This window comes from Streptopelia decaocto (assembly GCF_964273445.1).
Source record: "Streptopelia decaocto genome assembly, chromosome: 5".
Lineage (NCBI taxonomy): Eukaryota > Metazoa > Chordata > Aves > Columbiformes > Columbidae > Streptopelia > Streptopelia decaocto.
In genome coordinates, this window is record NC_138659.1 from 54,525,369 (window position 1) to 54,544,576 (window position 19,208).

Here is a 19,208-nt window from a genome sequence, read left to right on the forward strand (position 1 = left end):
AAAGTCTATTGGCTGGGAGCTGTCATCAGACATGGCCATATGTTACTCAATAGTATTACAAGTAAATCCTAATTGAGTGCAAATTATGAAGATTAAAGTCACCTCAGATTTAGCTGTATTGTGTTGAGGCAAATGTATTTCAAAGTCCTGTTTAAAATGCTGGCAATTCTCAGCACAGAAATTAGCAGGCTGTCATTACCTTGGATTTTATGAGCTATTCCAAATGTCTGGAGTCCCTTGTTTGGAATCCTTAGTCATAGAATGTAAGAACAGTCCTTTGCAGCTCAGACTGAAAAACACCAAAGACAGTGTATTGTCAACAACTTCTGAAAAAAATACTAAATATTGATACAACTAAGTCACTGAAGAATCTCCTGGTATAATCTGTTCATAAATAATGGTAGAAGACTGATGACTACTGTTCTAATTGTGGTTAAAATTGAAGTTTTGCATTTAGGCAATCCACTGTCAGGATAAGCCAGGACCAGTTTATAACAGGCAATGCATTACCTTTTGGAAACAATTAACTGCCAGAAAGATCTTCCTGGACAATTGAAGTTTATTGCTTTTTCATAAGGGGTCTGTGAAATAGTAAGGAGCTGAACTTCATCTATTGGTGCACTTCAGATGATGCACTCCATTTTAATGAGATTAAAGGTTTAATGCTGTTAAAAGATTTTTGTCTGTTCAGTGCACCTGGACTCAACACAGGGATTTCAGTGTGATTCACAAACAGAGAGTCAGCGGAGAGCTATGTTCATCTTGATCGATAAGAGCTTCTGACTTCTCTCCTAAGTACAATTTATTTTCTATTCCATACAAAGACAAAATGATCAGGACATATTCTTTCCTGTTTTCAGCACTGATCATGTGCAGCACAGCTTCTGAGGAAATCTTTCAGCCAACTCTAGTGCTGGACATGGCTAAAGTCCTTCTGGATAACTACTGCTATCCTGAAAACCTAGTGGGAATGCAAGAAGCCATTGAACAAGCAATAAAGAGCGGGGAGATCCTGGACATCTCAGATCCAAAAATGCTGGCCAGTGTCTTGACAGCTGGAGTGCAGGGTGCTCTGAATGACCCAAGACTGGTGATTTCCTATGAGCCATCACCGCATGCAGCTCCCAAACAAGAAGCTGAGACTTCGCCCACTCGTGAACAACTCCTGAGTCTTATTGAACATGTGGTTATGTATGACAAGCTGGAGGGTAATGTTGGCTACCTGAGGATTGATTATATCATAGGACAGGAAGCTGTGGAGAAAGTTGGAGCTTTTCTGGTCGACAAGGTGTGGAAGACACTGATAGAGACATCTGCCCTGGTGATAGATCTTCGTCACAGCACTGGGGGACAGATTTCTGGCCTTCCTTTCATAATTTCATATTTACATGAAGCAGACAAGATGCTGCATGTTGAGACTGTATACAATCGGCCCTCCAACACCACCACAGAGATATGGACACTGCCAAAGGTATTGGGAGAGAGATATAGCAAAGACAAGAATGTCATTGTTTTGATCAGCCGCCACACCACAGGAGTGGCTGAAGATGTGGCTTACATCCTCAAACACATGAACAGGGCTATCACTGTTGGTGAGAAGACAGCAGGGGGCTCACTGGACATCCAGAAGCTACGTATTGGCCCCTCCAACTTCTACATGAGGGTTCCTGTATCACGATCTGTGAGCCCCTTGAGTGGGGGTGGACAGAGCTGGGAGGTGAGTGGAGTGACGCCATGTGTGGCTATTGAGGCAGAGCAAGCCTTGCAGAAATCACTGGACATCTTGGCAGTGCGCAGAGCAGTACCTGACACCATGAGCCACCTCACCAGCTTATTAAAGGACTACTACAGCTTAGTGGAGCGGGTGCCAGCATTGCTGCGGCACCTCGTCACCTCTGACTTCTCTTCTGTGCAGTCAGCAGAGGACCTGGCCGCCAAGCTCAACACTGAGATGCAGATGTCATCTGAAGACCCCCGTCTGTTGGTCCGAGTCATGATGGCAGGTGAAGCTGCTGCCCCCCCTGCTGAGAAGCCGATTGCAGTGGCAGCCAACTTACCTGACAATGAGCAACTGCTGCATGCCTTGGTGGATACTGTCTTCAAGGTGTCAGTGTTGCCGGGCAATGTTGGCTACATGCGCTTTGACGAGTTTGCTGATGCCTCTGTGCTTGCTAAGCTTGGACCTTACATTGTCCACAAAGTGTGGGAACCCCTTCAAAATACAGAGAACTTGATCATGGACTTGCGTTACAACCCTGGAGGCCCTTCCTCCTCTGGTGTGCCTGTGCTACTCTCCTATTTCCAAGATCCTGCTGCTGGCCCTGTCCATTTCTTCACAACCTATGACAGGCGCACCAACCATACACAGGAGCATAACAGCCAAGCAGAACTGCTGGGCCAGCCCTATGGGGCTCAGCGTGGCATCTACCTGCTCACCAGCCACCACACTGCTACAGCAGCTGAGGAGTTTGCTTACCTCATGCAGTCCCTGGGCCGTGCCACACTGATTGGTGAGATCACAGCAGGAAGCCTCTCACACACACGTACCTTCCCCCTGCTGCAGCCTGAACAGGGAATAACCCATGGCCTAACTATCACAATTCCTGTTATCACCTTCATTGACAACCATGGGGAAAGCTGGATGGGTGGAGGAGTTGTGCCTGATGCCATAGTGTTAGCCGAGGATGCACTGGAGAAGGCTGAAGAAGTGCTGGCTTTCCACAAGAATATGGGATTACTTTTGGAGGGTACTGGGCAACTACTGGAGGCTCACTATGCCATCCCAGAAGTGGCTGCTAAGGCCAGTGCTATGCTCAGCACCAAACGGGCCCAAGGAGGTTATCGATCAGCTGTAGATTTTGAGACATTGGCTTCCCAGCTTACCAGTGACTTGCAGGAGGCATCTGGGGACCATCGGCTTCATGTCTTCCACAGCCATGTGGAACCAACATCAGAAGAACAGCTTCCCAACATGATTCCCAGCCCGGAGGAGCTGAGCTACATCATTGAGGCACTCTTCAAAATTGAGGTATTGCCAGGCAACCTGGGCTACCTTCGCTTTGATATGGTGGCTGAGGCAGAAACAGTGAAGGCCATTGGACCCCAGTTGGTACAGATGGTATGGAACAAGCTGGTCGACACGGATGCCATGATTATTGACATGAGGTACAACACAGGTGGCTACTCCACTGCCATCCCAATACTTTGTTCCTACTTCTTTGAACCTGAGCCTCGGCAACACCTCTACACTGTCTTCGATCGTAGTACCTCCCACAGCACAGAGGTGTGGACTCTCCCACAAGTCACTGGCAAGAGATACGGCTCCCTCAAGGACATCTACATCCTAACAAGTCATATGAGTGGCTCAGCAGCTGAAGCTTTCACTCGCTCAATGAAGGATCTACACCGAGCCACAGTTATTGGTGAGCCCACAGTAGGTGGTTCCCTCTCAGTGGGCATTTATCGTGTTGGTAACAGTTCCCTATACGCCTCCATCCCCAGCCAAGTAGTGCTCAGCCCAGTCACTGGCAAAGTATGGAGTGTGTCTGGGGTGGAGCCACACATCACCATCCAGGCCAGTGAAGCCATGGCTGTAGCTCAGCACATTGCCAACCTGCGTGCCCAGGTACCACAGACACTGCAAACTGTAGGCAAGCTTGTGGCAGATAATTATGCCTTTGTGGACACTGGGACCGTTATAGCATCCAACCTCACCAAGAACATCAGCAAAGACAGTTATAAAAGGATTAATACAGAAGAGGAGCTGGCCAGGAAGGTGACTGCCACCTTGCAGGGTCTTTCTGATGATGAGCACCTGAAATTACTCTACATCCCTGAACATGCCAAGGACAGCATCCCAGGGATCATGCCAAAACAGGTACCATTCTCTTGTACCCAGCTATACTGATGCCAGATAGAATGGGAAAACTGAGTCAAATATCCTATCTTGTTTCTAGTACATATCATAAAGCCACCAGAATTTACCTGCATCCAGAAGAGAAACCAGTGTCTGAGTAGGTTTTGGAGGCCGAGCTCTCTCTCATGCTAAGTCAAAGCAGGATAGCAGCTTGTAGTAGTAGATGGTAATTCTGGATGCATGCATTTTGGGAGCAACCTTCAGGCTGTGAATCTCTTTCAGTTGCCATCTGCCACAAGCAAATATGCAGGGCTTCACAGTTAGAGGGAAAATATCTCATTGTCTCTGTGATCCCCTCCCTTTCAGTGGCTACAGCTTTTCAAGCTGTAATAAATTAATGCAGAAACCCACTGGTTACAAACTGTGCTTGCAATTTAAGAAAAGTTTGCTTGGACCACAGTAAATGCATACACTCACAAAACATGTAGCCAGATAGTTTTTAATGCACATTTCTGTATAAAATTGCTATACCTGACTTCTGTCACACCAGAATAATAAGCAACTCCTTTGGTAGTGGCAGTGGAAAGTTGTTCTGATAGTATCTTATGCTCAGCATAAGAAAGTTACCTAGTGACCTAGAAATGCTTTGGAAGAAGTATCTGGATAGAAGTTAGGTGACCCCAGGGAGATATTGATTTTTAATAATCTACTTTTGCTTTTGCTGTGTGGTTTGCGTAACAGTCTGTGCTTTGTTCTGAGCTCGGGTATTTATACACTGGTCTGTCTTGGCAATCTTTCTTGTTCATTGTTGTGCTGGAGGGAGCTCCCAGGAGCACTTGTTAAAATTCCATCTTCATATTAAAGGGATGGTTAGGATAACCTGATCCCTTTCTTGGATGGAGTTAGCTCCTTTATGGCTACTGCTCTAGCATGGCTATCAGAGACATCTTTTCTCCAGGGACTCATAAAATTACTTTTTGAAGAGAATACATTTGCCTTTGCAATGAACCAGATTATGCCAAGTGTCAGGTAACTATTAAATGCTTCCTGGGGGAGGAAGTTTGTGGGATTCTACCCTCTGAAGTTTTTGGCATGCATGACTTAAAATGGGCGTGATCTTCGTGGTATTATCTGCAACACCAAGGTCGAAGTCTAAGCATTGCCAGGGGAGGACATTTTTTTTCAAGCTTGTTAACCAAGAGGTGCTTGGCCCATTCTTGGCTCTAAGTTTAAAAGGAAATAATAACTAAGGGATTTTTCTATTCCATCACTCTCTTTCCCTCCTGCATTTGTTGGGTGTAAAAAAATTCACCCTAAAGATGTTTCTGACAGAGCTCCTTACTAAATTATTAGCAACATATCAGTACTGATTTATCATAATTTTCCCCCATTCTACAAAGTGTGCCCATCTTACAAATTAGTTGCTATTTTCACTAGAAGGCTGTTAACAGATATTGTGGGCTATTTGTGCGTATTAAAACCTTACTTACTTTATTCAGACCTTGAATGCTGAGAACAAGATGTACAAGATAAACATCTTATTTGTCATATGATGTGAAATTCTGATCCTAATAGAACCAGTGAGGAAATGCCATTATACTAATGAATGCCTCTGTTTACCTTGGTTCTTTGTCAAGCAAAATTATTGGAAAAGGTCAGGGATACATCCATAAGATGGAAATCACATCAGGACAAATGCGAGATTTCTTCAAGGGGAAATGATGTATAAATAGCAGAGGAAATGCACAGGCTAAAATATGAGGCTAAAATAATTTGCAAAGGTCTATGCATTCCCTCATAGTGCTTGAGGAAATTGGGAGGCAGAGAGACAGGAGAGTGCAGTTAAGACATCTTAAGGCAAAAGAAGGTGACTGAACAAAGACACTGAAGTCATTGAAATAAAGACTTTTCCTTGTGACAGAGGTAAAAGAAAAGTCATGTATTCCACAGAACATTGGGCAGCAAGAGTACCTTCATTTGTTGCCTTGCTTTTGCAGGCCCAAGAGGGATGCTTTCTGTGGAACATTTCAGGAATACCCCATACCAACACTCCAGAGAGAAAATGCCTTAAAATGACAGTGAAGCTTACATGATGGTACTAATTGCATTTGTAATTTTTTTGACAGTCTTATACATGGACATAGTAGCTCTTTTAATCTGTGTCACATTTATTCCTCAAAAACCTAGGATCTAGTTTTTCTTTTGTGCTACCTACCTTCCAGGCCACCTTTTCCCTTGACAGTGGGATTTTCTTGATTATGACCTTGACAGTGAAACAGATCCAACACAATTAAGTGAAAGTGATGATGAATAACTGCAGAAAGGATGGGATGGGACATAGGAGACAGATGAGTGAAATGCATGTAGAACTTCGCATCTGCTACACTAGAATAGCTGCTGAAGCATAGTACAGGGTAGTTAATATGTCTCCTTTATGACAGCAGCAAGGTCAGTGTTAGCCGGAATGCCACTTTCCAAAGCCAGACTTCCCAGCAGAAAATGCTGTATATATTGTTTGTGATTCAGAAAATAACATTTTGCTTGTAAAGCAGAGGTCTGTAAACTTGCTGATGGGCAGTTTAATAATCCCTACTCCTTATTCTTCTGTTTGCTGCTCTCTCCCTCCAGTTATACCTTCTGTTTCATACTGAAATATTTGTGTTTATGAATACCTGAGTTTTGTAGACTACCTGTGGAAGTAATGCTGCCTGATTTGGCAAATGTGTTACATCAGTTTTAAGTGACAAGAGTCTCCCTAAGTGACTCGTTCGGCCCCTTGATAATGCCAAAATACTTTTAATGCAGTCTTCACACTTAAGAGAATTTTTGCATTAATGTTTTAGATAAGCAGCTGAAAATTATGATCATAGTAAAAAAAAATCATTTATGAAAAAAATAGTTCCTGTGTTTGAAATCCTCCTTTTCCCAAATAAATAATATGTATCTATAGCAGAGCATTGTCCATTCTGAAGTAGACAATAATTACAGATGTTTCACCAGAAAGGAGTAAAGTTTGCAGATGTCCCTTCATTAATGAGTGAAATCAAAATGCTCAGCCCCAAAGTGTCAAGATGGATGACCAATTGCTACAACTACTGCTAACAGGTGGAAAAAGTGGGCTCATATGATGCTAATTTATATCAACATAACCACAATAAAATCAGTGGAACTCTACAAGTGTATGCAAGCCAAAAAGAAGTCTTGTGTTTAACTTCCTTTGACTCTACCTTTTGCAATTAATGCTTGCTTCTTGTATTTAGTGCAGAAAAGAATACGACACTGTGTTAATCACTTTTGTTCTTTTTCTAGTACTTTTCATCTTCTGATACTAGTACTCAAGCTCAATGCAGCTTGCAGTTACAATACCATTAAAGAGGTCCATTTGTGCTCATTTTTTTTCCATTTTCTTTAATGTTACAGTAGATTTGACCATGAGTTTTAAGGATTTTAAATGGGTTTTGGATGCAAATTAAAATTTAGCCATGAATCATATTTTCAAATTTTCCTTTCCAATGTAATCTTCCAGGGCATTGACTCACTAGCTTGCAATGAGTCTATTTCAAGCTGTGTATCACCAGAGCAGGCTTACACACTGCTGTGCAGTGCTGCCCCTTGCAGGGTGAAAATACAGCTTCTCACTCTGCCCTGCACACCCTCAATGGGGACTGAGCGCCTTAAATAACCTCTTTTAATCCTTTCCAGAGCACTGTTCCAGATGGTTTCAGCTTTTTCTTGTGGTAACGCCCCCATCCTGGCTGTCTTGGTACAATGGAGGACAGGATTAGGATTCAAAGTACAGTTCTGTAAAAAGTGGAGAAATTATATGTGAAAAGCAGGATGGTGTTAAATAAGAACACATGCAGGGTTCTTACATAGTGCACAACTCCTGGAGGAAAACAGCTTGTTTAGGAGGAGTCCTGTAAAAAAGTACATGGGTTCTTCAGAGTTCATATGCTGAATACAAGTCAATAGAGTTAAGTTGTTGCAGTGAAAAATAATAATCATCAAACTGGAATGGATAAGGAGGAATATAATCAGTAAAACATGTGAAGTCTTCTGCTACATTCAGCTCTAAAGAAAATTCAGCTAGATTATACTATTCACAATGTTGGGCAATGCTTTTCTGGAAAGATGTGGCTCAAGTGGGAAAATAGTAGGAAAGAGGAACAGGAGTAAAGAGAAGACTGAATAAGAGTCAACTTGAAAAAGTTTAAAAGATTTGAGTTGTTTATTCCAGAGAGAAGAAAACTGAGAGAAGACATGAAAACAGTCTCCAGATATGTTAGAGTCTATTTCAAACATGAAGAGAATAATCTGTTCTCTTGTTCATGGTAAAAAGGCCAAGAAGTAATGCACTTGAACTGTAGAAAGTAGTGAACTTAGATTGTTTACACTAGATGTTAAAAACATCTTTGTAATAATAAGGCTGGTGACGTAGTAGACTGAATTGCCTGGAAATCACTCAGTGATATGGGTGATTTTAAGAGCAAGGGAGAATCAGCTGTCAGGGATATAGCTGCTCAGTCCTTCAGCTGGGGGACGTACTAGCATGGGTAGTTCTATTCCAGTCTGTGAAGGTACACAAGAAACCCAAATGTTATTCTAAGAAAGAAAAGCACAACCCCGCTACCCAGCCCTCAAGATCTCATGGTTCTTAAACCCATTTTAGGATTTGCAATGGCACAAGAGTGTTGGTTGATGATATTTTAACAGCTGGCGATTGACAGCACTAGCAACCTTAATGGAAATCAGAGTTACATTACAATGGTCAGCACAGAACTAGCTATGAAGATGCAGTTTCCATCTAAATAGACACAACGACTTAGGGGGAGAGGTGAAAGGGGACAAAAGAAGCAAGAAAGGCACAGCTGAAAAAGTAGTTTGCCCATGGTTTGGGTATGTGTCACTGGCAGAATCAGGAATGAAACTCCATGCATGAGTCCCCAGGCAGAATTCTAGGTCCTATTTTGTGTTACATCACTTGTTCCAGTTAGGCCACTCAATTGTGGAAGGAGACTGCAGAATAGGGCAGGACACCCTATATAGCTAAGGAAAAAACATTCTTCCTTGGCTTGAGCGGTGTTAGCTTGGAGGTCCACATTGGTCTAGCCACATTGCTTATAATGTTCGTACTAAGGCACCTGAGGGTTTATATTTGACATCAAGTAATTTGTATGTAAACATTGCCTGACTGAGCAGCAGGATTTTACTTTCAGCTGCATCCTGTCCCAGCTTGTCCTCACCCTGCAAACAGAGCTCTGCCTTCCAAAGGAGAGCGTGCTGTTGCTCTTTGCAGCTAGACTTACCCCCTTAGTACCAGCAGCACATGGCCCATGTGCCAGTGTCATGACCCTGCAGTTTTTCAGGACAGTGACTCTCTCCTATCAGTCTCAGCCTCCTCCCTTCTTTACTTAAAAATTTTGCCAGCCAGAAGTGTGATATGATGGGTGATTTTCCTCCTGTGTCAAACACCTTGGAAACCCTCTTTCTGTTGTGTCAGACCTGCTTTTGACAGGAGTGCAACCCCAGGCAAGGGTTCTACATGTAAGGCAGGAGACTGCCTGACTCCTCTGCAGCTGCAGAAAGCTTGAATGCCTCCCAGGTTCTGTGGCATGTTGCAGTTTGGGAGAGCACCTTTTAGCACACAACTCACTGCTGACTCCTTGTTCTTTTGGTCATAAAAGTATGGATTATCTGAGATTGGGCTATAACAGACAGCAAGTGATGAAAAAGCAAGTATAATATTATTTTGACAGTAACCATGAGGAGAAAAGGTCACGTAAGTCATCTATATCCCAAAGCTTAATCTCCTTAAGATGAAGGAGAGTCTTCTGTATTCAAACACATGCATGTGAAGTATAAGTTTGGCAACAGGAGCAGGCTAGCTAGCCAGTTATATCTCCAATTCATATAGGAGTTACAAGGATGATAACTTTATTAGTTGGCTACACTTTGCTATTAAAAAAAAAAATCTGCTGTTTAATAACATAAGCTAAACAAAATGAAATTAGTTAGAACCTAACACGTGAGGATCCATGCACATGGCCACCATGTAAGAGATTTAACACGTCTGCCTCATGAGTATCCTACCACATGTCCAACACATCAGGTTCCTCACTGTCACAGGGACTGGTTCATTAAGACGGGCTGGGGACAACATCACCTGTAGTCAGCAGCTGTTTGTCACCTGAGGCCAATCAAGAAATTACGAAAGTCCCAAGTGCCTTGTTTAGAAAGAACTGCTAAAGGAAACAAGGGGGCTCGGGTGTCAGGACCAGGATAGTGGTCTATGCTGCAGGCTGGGGTATAGTTCTTGTAGCCTGCTCAGCTTCTTTGGTCCAAGGAAATTTCTGTATTTTTGAAAAATAAACTGACCACCTGACGAATAGGTGCATGATCCAGATTCTGAGCATGCAATTGATACACCCTATGCTAGGCAAACAGTACAGCAGTCAATGCTAACCTATATTTAATATGTAAAAATCTTGATATCATTCATTATGTTCTTCAGACTTGGTCACATCCCTCACATGTCCCACCTGGAGTAAACTTGACCTACATAATTCTTTTTAATTCTTGTGCCAAGATATCAGTGCCAGCAAATTATTTGTTTTGTTTTTCTAAACTCTTTCAGATCCCGTCCCCAGAAGTATTTGAAGATCTGATTAAATTTTCATTCCACACAAATGTATTTGAAAACAACATCGGCTATCTGAGATTTGATATGTTTGGAGACTGTGAACTTCTAAACCAGGTGTCCAACTTACTGCTAGAGCATGTTTGGAAGAAAATCGTTCACACAGATGCATTAATCATAGACATGAGGTAAACCTTTGAATGGCAAATAACCAAAGCTCTTTCAAAATAGCATTTTATTTGTAATAGTGAATTAGCTTTACATGGCTTACTGTCCTGTTTACAGGCTAACATTGCTGGGATTAAATGAGAAAAGGAAAACAGTCAAGGAAAACAATAACAGTCTGGAAGTATCTCTCAAGATAAGTTGTACCATCACTTGAGATGTTTAGAACTAAACAGGCAGATTTAGGGAACATGCTGCAGAATGCAGGCTTGGATTCTTTCTCTGTTTTCTTTCTCTGATTTCTTTCTAATCTAACTCTCCATATGCCTTGTATTGACTGAGTATATCTGGCTTAATTAAATCTTTTACTGCAGGCAGTGGTCAAGTGATTGAACAGTCAAAAAAACAGACCATGCATAAGGCTGTGTTACAACATCTAGTTTGACATATCTGCAGTGCTAAACTATCCTGGGCAATCAGCCCTATGACCCTTGTGCGCAGACCACAAAAGTGGCTTAAAGGTGCTGTAGCACTCCCAGACCCTGCTGCAGCAAGCTGCAGCGTCACATGCCTGCTCTCAACTTAGTATTCTGTTGGACAGTCCCGTGTGTCAACAATGCTCCATATCCTATGAGCCAGAAGACGGCATCCATTTGTTGTCAGCTATCAACGCAGATGAATATCACAAATATACATTTCCCATAAAATATTTTGGTAAGTCATTTTTTGTTTTGGTACAGACCTAATTTTTGTGAGCCCAGAACCTTACAAATATCAACTAAAGGAAAAAAGGCCTTTGTAAGAAATAATTTTTAATGCTAGAACCACTTACATCCATTGCCATCATGGGGCTCTCGATATTTGGTAATCTTAATATTCTTGTGGCATGGCATGCACAGGAAAATGTGGGCACAATGATGAGAGCAGAGAGATCTCACTCTGAGCACAGAGGACGCAGGGCAGCAACCAACAAAACACACGACTGAGTTCAAATTCGGCAAAGACACCTCCATCTTCCAGTAGATTTGAGGCAGGAGTGGAACATTCCTATTTCTTGCCCTGGTTTTCTCCAAAGCTAAAGCTCACATCAAGACCAGGAGCAAAAAAAAAAAAAAAAACAGCAAAGGTGAAATTATGTCCCAGGCACTAAATAGTGTCATTATAGTTATTTTCTTGGATTGCTTTGGGATTTTTTTATATTTAATGTATTTCCAGCCCCCTGAGTGGACACCCAGTCTCTGAAGGCATATAAAAGACAACATCAAACATTTTACCTTCTGAAATTCTCCCTAAACCAATCTTATGATTTTAAGGCCAGGCCGATAATTTCAATTTTGCATGGGTTTAACCATAATGCATAATGTCTTTCACCCTTTGTGGAACAGCTGTGCCACTCCTGAACTTCATATTTTTAACCTTCACAGAACTGAGAAGATACACTGATAAACTAAAGAGTTTCCCTAATGTCACACAAGAAAGTCTGTAAGGAAGGAAGTACTTGCTTCCAAGAGTTAAGCTAAACTCTAGCAAATGCTCAGTCATTATTACTTACTAAAATTTCTTTAGTTTCACTGTCTGCAATAGTGCCAGGAAGAGCTCTCCAGCATTGTCCCACCTCACCTCAGTGACCTGCTGGCCACTCACCTCAGCCGCAATGGCAGCTGCGGGAAGCCGGCCTCTGCGGGGTCCAGCTGCCTCCTGGGCTGTGCAGCAGCAGTAGGACCTCCTGGCAGCACAGGACTGTCCAGGACATGCTAAAGAGGCTTATTTCATTTCTAGCCAGTCACAATGTGAATCCAGCATACAGCTCCAAAGTGTTGCAGAATGAAGAAGTAGCTTCACTCTTTGGGACAGAGGCTTCTTGGATTGTCTAATCCTTTTTCTGGAGGTGAAAAAAGCTGGACTGGACTGAACAAAACTCACTTTCTAGCAGATTTTTGCTGTATTGTCTGTTGCCAGGCACTCCTAACATCAATATCAGGAAAGCATTGTATCGATCTCCTACTAGTGAGCAAAGTACAAACATTTCCAGTGCTCTATCTATGTGCTCTAGTATTAGTGAAAAGTGACAGACAAAAAATAATATGATACTCCACCTTGTGTATCCATAGCAGGGATTCTTCAATAACACTTAGGCTTTTCATTGAATTTCATCTTCAAAGACTGGTAAAATTAAACTACAACCAAAGTTTTCAAACATGACTGTCACCAATGAAGCAGCTAACACAATCTTTAGGCACAAAAATAAAAGGTCTGATTTTATAAGGTGTAAAACACCAAGTATTCTCATTGAGTGCAGCAGGAAATAAGAACATGACAGTTCTACAAACATATGTTGCTTCAACTGGGATCTACTTTTATATATTAGGGTTTAGGTATTTACTCATGCTGCCTGTGTCAGTAACAGCATGGGTTATTCAGAGCAGAAGAATAAAAAGAATCTGATGTTCCTCTGCAGATTTTTTTTCTTTGTTCACTTTCTGAATTTTTTCCAGGTTCAATCAAGAAAAAATAGACCATTCAATTTTATGTTTGCTTTTGAAGTCAGTTGTGGGCAACAACAGTCCAAGACTCTTAGACAGGATTTTGTTTCTCTGATAAATGTGCAAGTGCTGATAGAGGAGAATAAATGTAAAAGTATCAAAATATAGCCATAAGCTCTTTCAGTGCTGATGTTAAGGAACAACATTTGGAAGGGAGATTTACTGTCTGTCGCAAATTTTTAACTGTTTCCTTCGTATTTTTAATTTTTGAAAAGGTACAATCTTGGAGGCTCCACAACTTCTATAGCAATCCTATGCTCATACTTCTTTGATGAAGGACACCAAATTCTCTTGGATAAAGTTTACGACAGACCCAGTGACTCAGTAAAGGAAATATGGACCCAGCCAGAGCTCAGAGGTAAAATGATTATTTCTTTTTAGAGTAGCTTTTCATTTCAGATGTCTCTCTTTATGTATTTTAAGGTGAGCCATTAGACAACATAACTCAGTTGATGAAAGCACCTGCCATGATTAGCTCAAGATGTGCAGAGAACATAAAAACAAAAATGTGCATTTCAGCCATGTCTCTCAATGCCATCTATAAATAACAGTTTGTTGCTTCTAGGAATGTGGTATGTTAGCCACAGAAGTTTGTAAACAGGTTCCCAGAAGTTTAGCTGAATATTGTGTACAGCAATTGTGACCTGTTGCTTTTAAAAGCTGTGAAAATTAAAAATAAATCCTGTGCTGTCTAGACATCTAGTAATATCTCTTCCAATGCTCATACATAGTGTTACTTGTAGCTCGCTGCTCACTTCCTACCTGCATAATCTGCTATTTCAGTAGATGAAAACACCCACAATAGCCCAGTTTGCCCAGAGAATGCAAGAGAGAGTGAAAAGCACTAAATTTTTCATATCTGAGTGAGTTTAGAGCATTTGGCAATGTGTTGCATATACACCCACACACACACCTTGCCCCACTCTTTGTTGAAGTTGAAAGGATGCTGCAACATGCAGAAGCAGAACTCTTCAGTGCTCATAAAGTTAGAGCGCTAAGAAGCCCTAAACATTGGTTTTATTTCTTTTCCCCTCTAAAGCTAAGACAGTAACAAAAAACTGTCAAAATGATGCCTGCAATTATTGGCTTGGAGCATGCTTGAAAAGGTTAAACTTTGTCACAAACTGCAAGGTCCATTTTCCCAGGCAGTCAGAGGTGGGCTGTGCTAAGGGATATGATTACTACAGACACATTCCAGTTCACATCAAAGAGAACAGATAGACCCATATCCAGTTCAAAGGAGCTGAATCTGGCCCTGTATTATATACATCTACTGTGAAAAGGGTCTTCCAATGGATAGTGAATTGAGAAGAGCAAAAATGGTGTGAAAATTATCATGCTGTTCGCCCCTCTCTTACAGTTTAGTACAAGAATTATACATCAAGCTGTAACTTACTTGAAGAATGACATTTTTAGAACAGTTCAGAGTAATTTTGAAGTTATCAGGTCCCAGTTAAGATCCACTGGCTACTTTTTCAAAGGAACTAAGCTCTCAAAAATATCTAGCGTGTTCAGATATATTTAAAATAAGGTGCAAAAAACCTCCTACTCCTGTCAGCTGGTTTATGTAAAAAAATGAGATAATTTGCCTCAGATTCTAATAATAAAGGGGTATGTGTTAACAGGCTTGGGACAAAGGCCATGCAACAGCTTCTGTTTATAGACTATAAAAAGCCTCTGGGAAACCACTATAATTAAAATTTCACCAAATGTTGCCTCCGTAGTTTGCAGGCCAACCTCCATGACAGCCATGTTCCTAGAGCAGGGGTGAGAGTGAAACTGAAGATGCTGCTGGGTGAGCTTGGAGTATTCCTGCTGCAGCAGTGGAAAATGTTGCTTTCCTCACCTGCCTATCCCACTCCTCTGATGGGATCTGTAAAAGTCAAAGCCACAGAAGAGCCAGCTGCAATGAGCCTGAGTGGGCTTCCCAGCTGCTGGAGCTCATAACCAGAAACTGACAGCACAAGAGCACCACATAGGCTGACAATCTTTTCTACAGTATAGAGGCTGGACTAGTGTAAAAAGTCTTGTAATACCATCATGGGTACAAAGTAAATTTCCAAACTTCTTTGGTTGTTAAGAGCACGTAGGGAATGACATATGTTGTATCTTGGCTTTTCTTACTCCATTATGCAAGGAAATCTCTGAAAACTGATGCATTTTCTGATGCTTTTTGTCCTTCCTGGCAGGGGAGAGATATGGCTCTCAGAAAGGGCTAATAATCCTCACCAGTGCTGTGACAACTGGGGCTGCTGAAGAGTTTGTATACATAATGAAGAGGCTGGGCAGAGCTCTCATCATTGGGGAACAGACCAGTGGTGGCTGCCATTCCCCACAGACATATCAAGTAAATGATACCAACTTCTACATCATCATCCCCACCTCCAGATCAGTCACCTCTACAGAGGGCACTTCTTGGGAAGGGAAAGGGGTGCCTCCTCACATGGAAACACCAGCTGAAGCAGCACTCATCAAAGCAAAGGAGATGCTCAGCGCTCACCTGCACAGCTCTAGATAGCCCAGTGGGGGAACATGCCCCCAGAAAAAAAGGTAGACTGTAATTTTCTAAAAAGCCCAAGGGACCTACACTCTTGGGAGCTGAACCAATAATGGGTTTAGGAACCCATAGCAGGATTTAGCTATAATTTATGTAGCTAATGCAAAATTGAGAGCCCAAAAATCTCAGTGTGTGTATGTGCATATGTACATGAGTGCATATGTACATGTGAGGGGATGAGTAGGCCACAGATGCTCCTCCTTGTGTTATCTGTCTGACCCAACGAACCATGGGTTGTTAACTGCACAAGAGCCCAGTTCCAGCAGGAGAACTTGCAAGGTCCTTCTCCTACTCTGAATAATTCACAAGCATTGGCAATGGTGCTGTTGTGGGTAGCAAAAGTGGATTTGAGTTCCTATCAGCTGGGAGAGGCTTCACAATGGATTCTCATTTTTTTGTGTGAGTTTTCTAGTAACCAGGTTCTCAGGGAAAAAAAGCTACCTCCCCAAATGTAAACCCTGGAAAGGAGTGGGCACTTCATTTCAATCTCTGTGGTCAGTGATTGGTTCCCTATATATAGCTCAAAGTTACCCATATTTCAATGTGCTGACTTTTCTATCCTGTTTTGTGGAACCCAACTCTTTCTCAGCATGTTTGAGATACTGGCATAATTCACTGGGGTTTCTGGATTCCTCTCCTGTAGTCAAATGTAAATGTTAGTTGTTGCAGTGTCTGTTTTTTAAGATGTAACTCCAAATCACAGAGATTTCCTCTGGTCCCTAGAAAATCCCAACTGTCAGTATTGAAGGCATGTGAACCACCTCAAAGCATTCATGCAAAGATAGAAAAGACACCCCTGCTTCTTTGGAAATTGTGTACCTTCCTATTTATACATCTTAAAGAAGAATTAACAGTAGCTGGGAGAGTCTGTTTTCCAAACTGCAAGAGCTAGATGAAGTCTCTTCTCAATTTCATCATTTAGATATACCAAAATAACCATTCCCGGTCTGTCAGGGTTGCCTGTGCTCCTGGTATGTCTGAGGTGCGTGCCTATCTCTCCCCTAATATCTGGAAAAGGGATGGAGAATGAGCAGGAGAAAGGTGGTACCTTGACTCTTTCACCAGTGTTTAGATCAACTGGGTCAGTGTAAAGAATCATATGCATCTATTTAAGGCTAAAACCAGATGGCTGTGTGTCCTGCCCCAAAGACAAGAAGAAAGCAGAGAAATAAATTTGCATCCTGCTAACAAGCTACTTATCAAGTAATGTTGTGTTCCAGTGCACCTAACAGCATTATTGACATCAGCTTAATCAATGAATGACATTTCTTGTCTTTCTTACAGTTCTTATCTAAACATCTATCCTTGCAATGATTTAGAAATACCTATAATTCTAATGTGGATCTCAACATTTCTTATCTCTACAAAATGCCAGCTGTAAGGCAATTAAGTTAGGAAGATGGTTCCCTGAAGTTTAGTCAGAGTCTGTAGTTGTTACACATTGCTGTTTGCTTGCTTATTTGTACGTTCCTGCCAGGATTTTTTATAAATCATGTTTAAACTTCTGACTGCAGAGAATCTCTTTTGGTATTTAGAGGAAAACAATTTTAACAACCAGATAGACTTTCCATCCTTTTTTACTACTTGTTTGTCTTATTAGCTACAGTCAGTGTGATTACTAACTTGTACTCTTTTGAGTCATTTTCGTATTCTAATTTTTATGCACTAGCTAATTGTTGAACATCCCAGTGTTGTGGAAAATATTTAAATGAATTAAAACTCATACAAAATTTTCTGTGAAGTGGTGTATATATGGATAATATTAAAGATACTTAATATGGAAAAGACTGGAGTAGTCAATGAAAACCTAAACAACACTAATGTACTTATTTTAGTGTCTTTTAAGCCTCTTTAATATCTAAATGGTACTACTTTGTTTTCCTGAACACAATCAATTGTGCTGTCATGTACAGTACAGTAGTGGTTCAACCCAACATTTAAAAACTTTAGCCATCCATTCAAGGACCAAAAGCTATAGTATATGGGTACAAATAGCACATAATTGCTTCCCACAGCAGTATGGTAAGTATTTATGAATAATAAATATATGTAGAAATTGGAATCCAGTTGGGGAAACAAAAAGTGAAGATGCATTTGCTGGTGATCCTATTTGAAATCAGTAGTGCTGTTAGTTCACTGAAGTGATCAGTTTCACTGGAAAATTAATATACAACCTTGACAAATTTTATTAATTGACAAAATATTATTTACTATTTTATAGGTCATCTCCTGGCTAATTGAAACTATCAGGCTTAACAAAGGCCAGTGTGTTAAAAACTATTTTTTCCTGTCTTCGCAAACTGCTATGTCATTTTTATTCCCATCTCAATGAGCCTAGAACTTGGACAAGGTGTAGTGCAAATTGTGTTATATTGTACTTCTTGCTTGAGACAGGGTCACAGGAAATCTCAGGTTTGAAGAAACTGAAAAGATCAGCTTTCTTATCTCAGAGTGGAGAGATAACAAGCAGGGTAGGTGGACTATGTTCTATCCCATCTCATTTTAACACTGTGAAGTTGAATGGAGGTAAATTCAGAACTGAGCAAAAGGAAATCCATGTAAAGGCAGAGCCTGCAGGACTCACTGTTTAGAGGACTGCACTGTTTAGAGGTAACAAACGTTTCTAGAACATCTGGAATTAAGATAGTAACAGAATTTTTCCTGGAACCTAAACCTGCACTTTCAGAACTGAAGCTGATCTGTGTCATCTGTGCAGTCAAGAACTTTCTCTTTTTATCCCACAGCTGCATTCTGCATGGATCTTCCACTTTTTTCCGCAGTGTCAAGGAAGACATAGATCCTGAGCTGTATGTCCTACTTTGTATGTATGTCCCCCAGGTTTGGCTCCAGCTGGCATTTTTAATGTTTCTAGTGACTACTGAAACCATGAGCTCAAACCAAACCGTGTCCACAGCACAGTGTGATCAAAAGGCCTCACAAAACTACAGACAGTAGTTGTATAGAAAATTACACTGCATTGACAGGTTTGAACATCACAAAACTATGAATGAAAATCAGTCACAGAAAATCTATGGTTTGTGGTTTAAATTAGAAAGTTAGAAGCTTTCTTAGGGAGGAAGAAGCAATTTCTGAAGTGCCCTTCCACAACACAAAAGGAAACTGCTGAAACTGCTGTGCTGCTCCCTTCTGGCTCCAGAGCTGACATGGACATTCAACAGTTTATAAGACCATTTCCTTACCATCCCACCCAGAATTACTTCGTAAAGTTCAATCTAATCATGTTCCTTTTAAAGGCAGGAAGAAAGGAGCTGGTGTATCAGGCCTCCTAGCAGTATGATCTTTCTCCTTTCAGCATTCACAGAACTCTGACCGAGAAATGACAGCCAGCTTATTCATCTTTTTGCTACAAAATGATGCATTCATGATCCCTCTAATGTAGTTTTCCCTGATCATCCCACAAAAGCTGCATTAGTCCAGTCATTTTCAAAC

At 41.3% G+C, this 19,208-nt stretch overlaps 1 protein-coding gene across 1 annotated transcript; it reads left to right on the plus strand.

The window, feature by feature from the left end:
- Window positions 1-829: 829 nt before the first annotated feature.
- RBP3 (retinol binding protein 3) lies at window positions 830-15,719 on the plus strand (the record flags this gene model as incomplete). The annotated part of the gene is made up of 4 exons (XM_082053845.1): window positions 830-3,877; window positions 10,491-10,681; window positions 13,417-13,559; window positions 15,391-15,719. The coding sequence occupies 4 exons, from the start codon at window positions 830-832 to the stop codon at window positions 15,717-15,719; spliced, it is 3,711 nt and encodes a 1,236-aa protein (XP_081909971.1).
- Window positions 15,720-19,208: the final 3,489 nt, after the last annotated feature.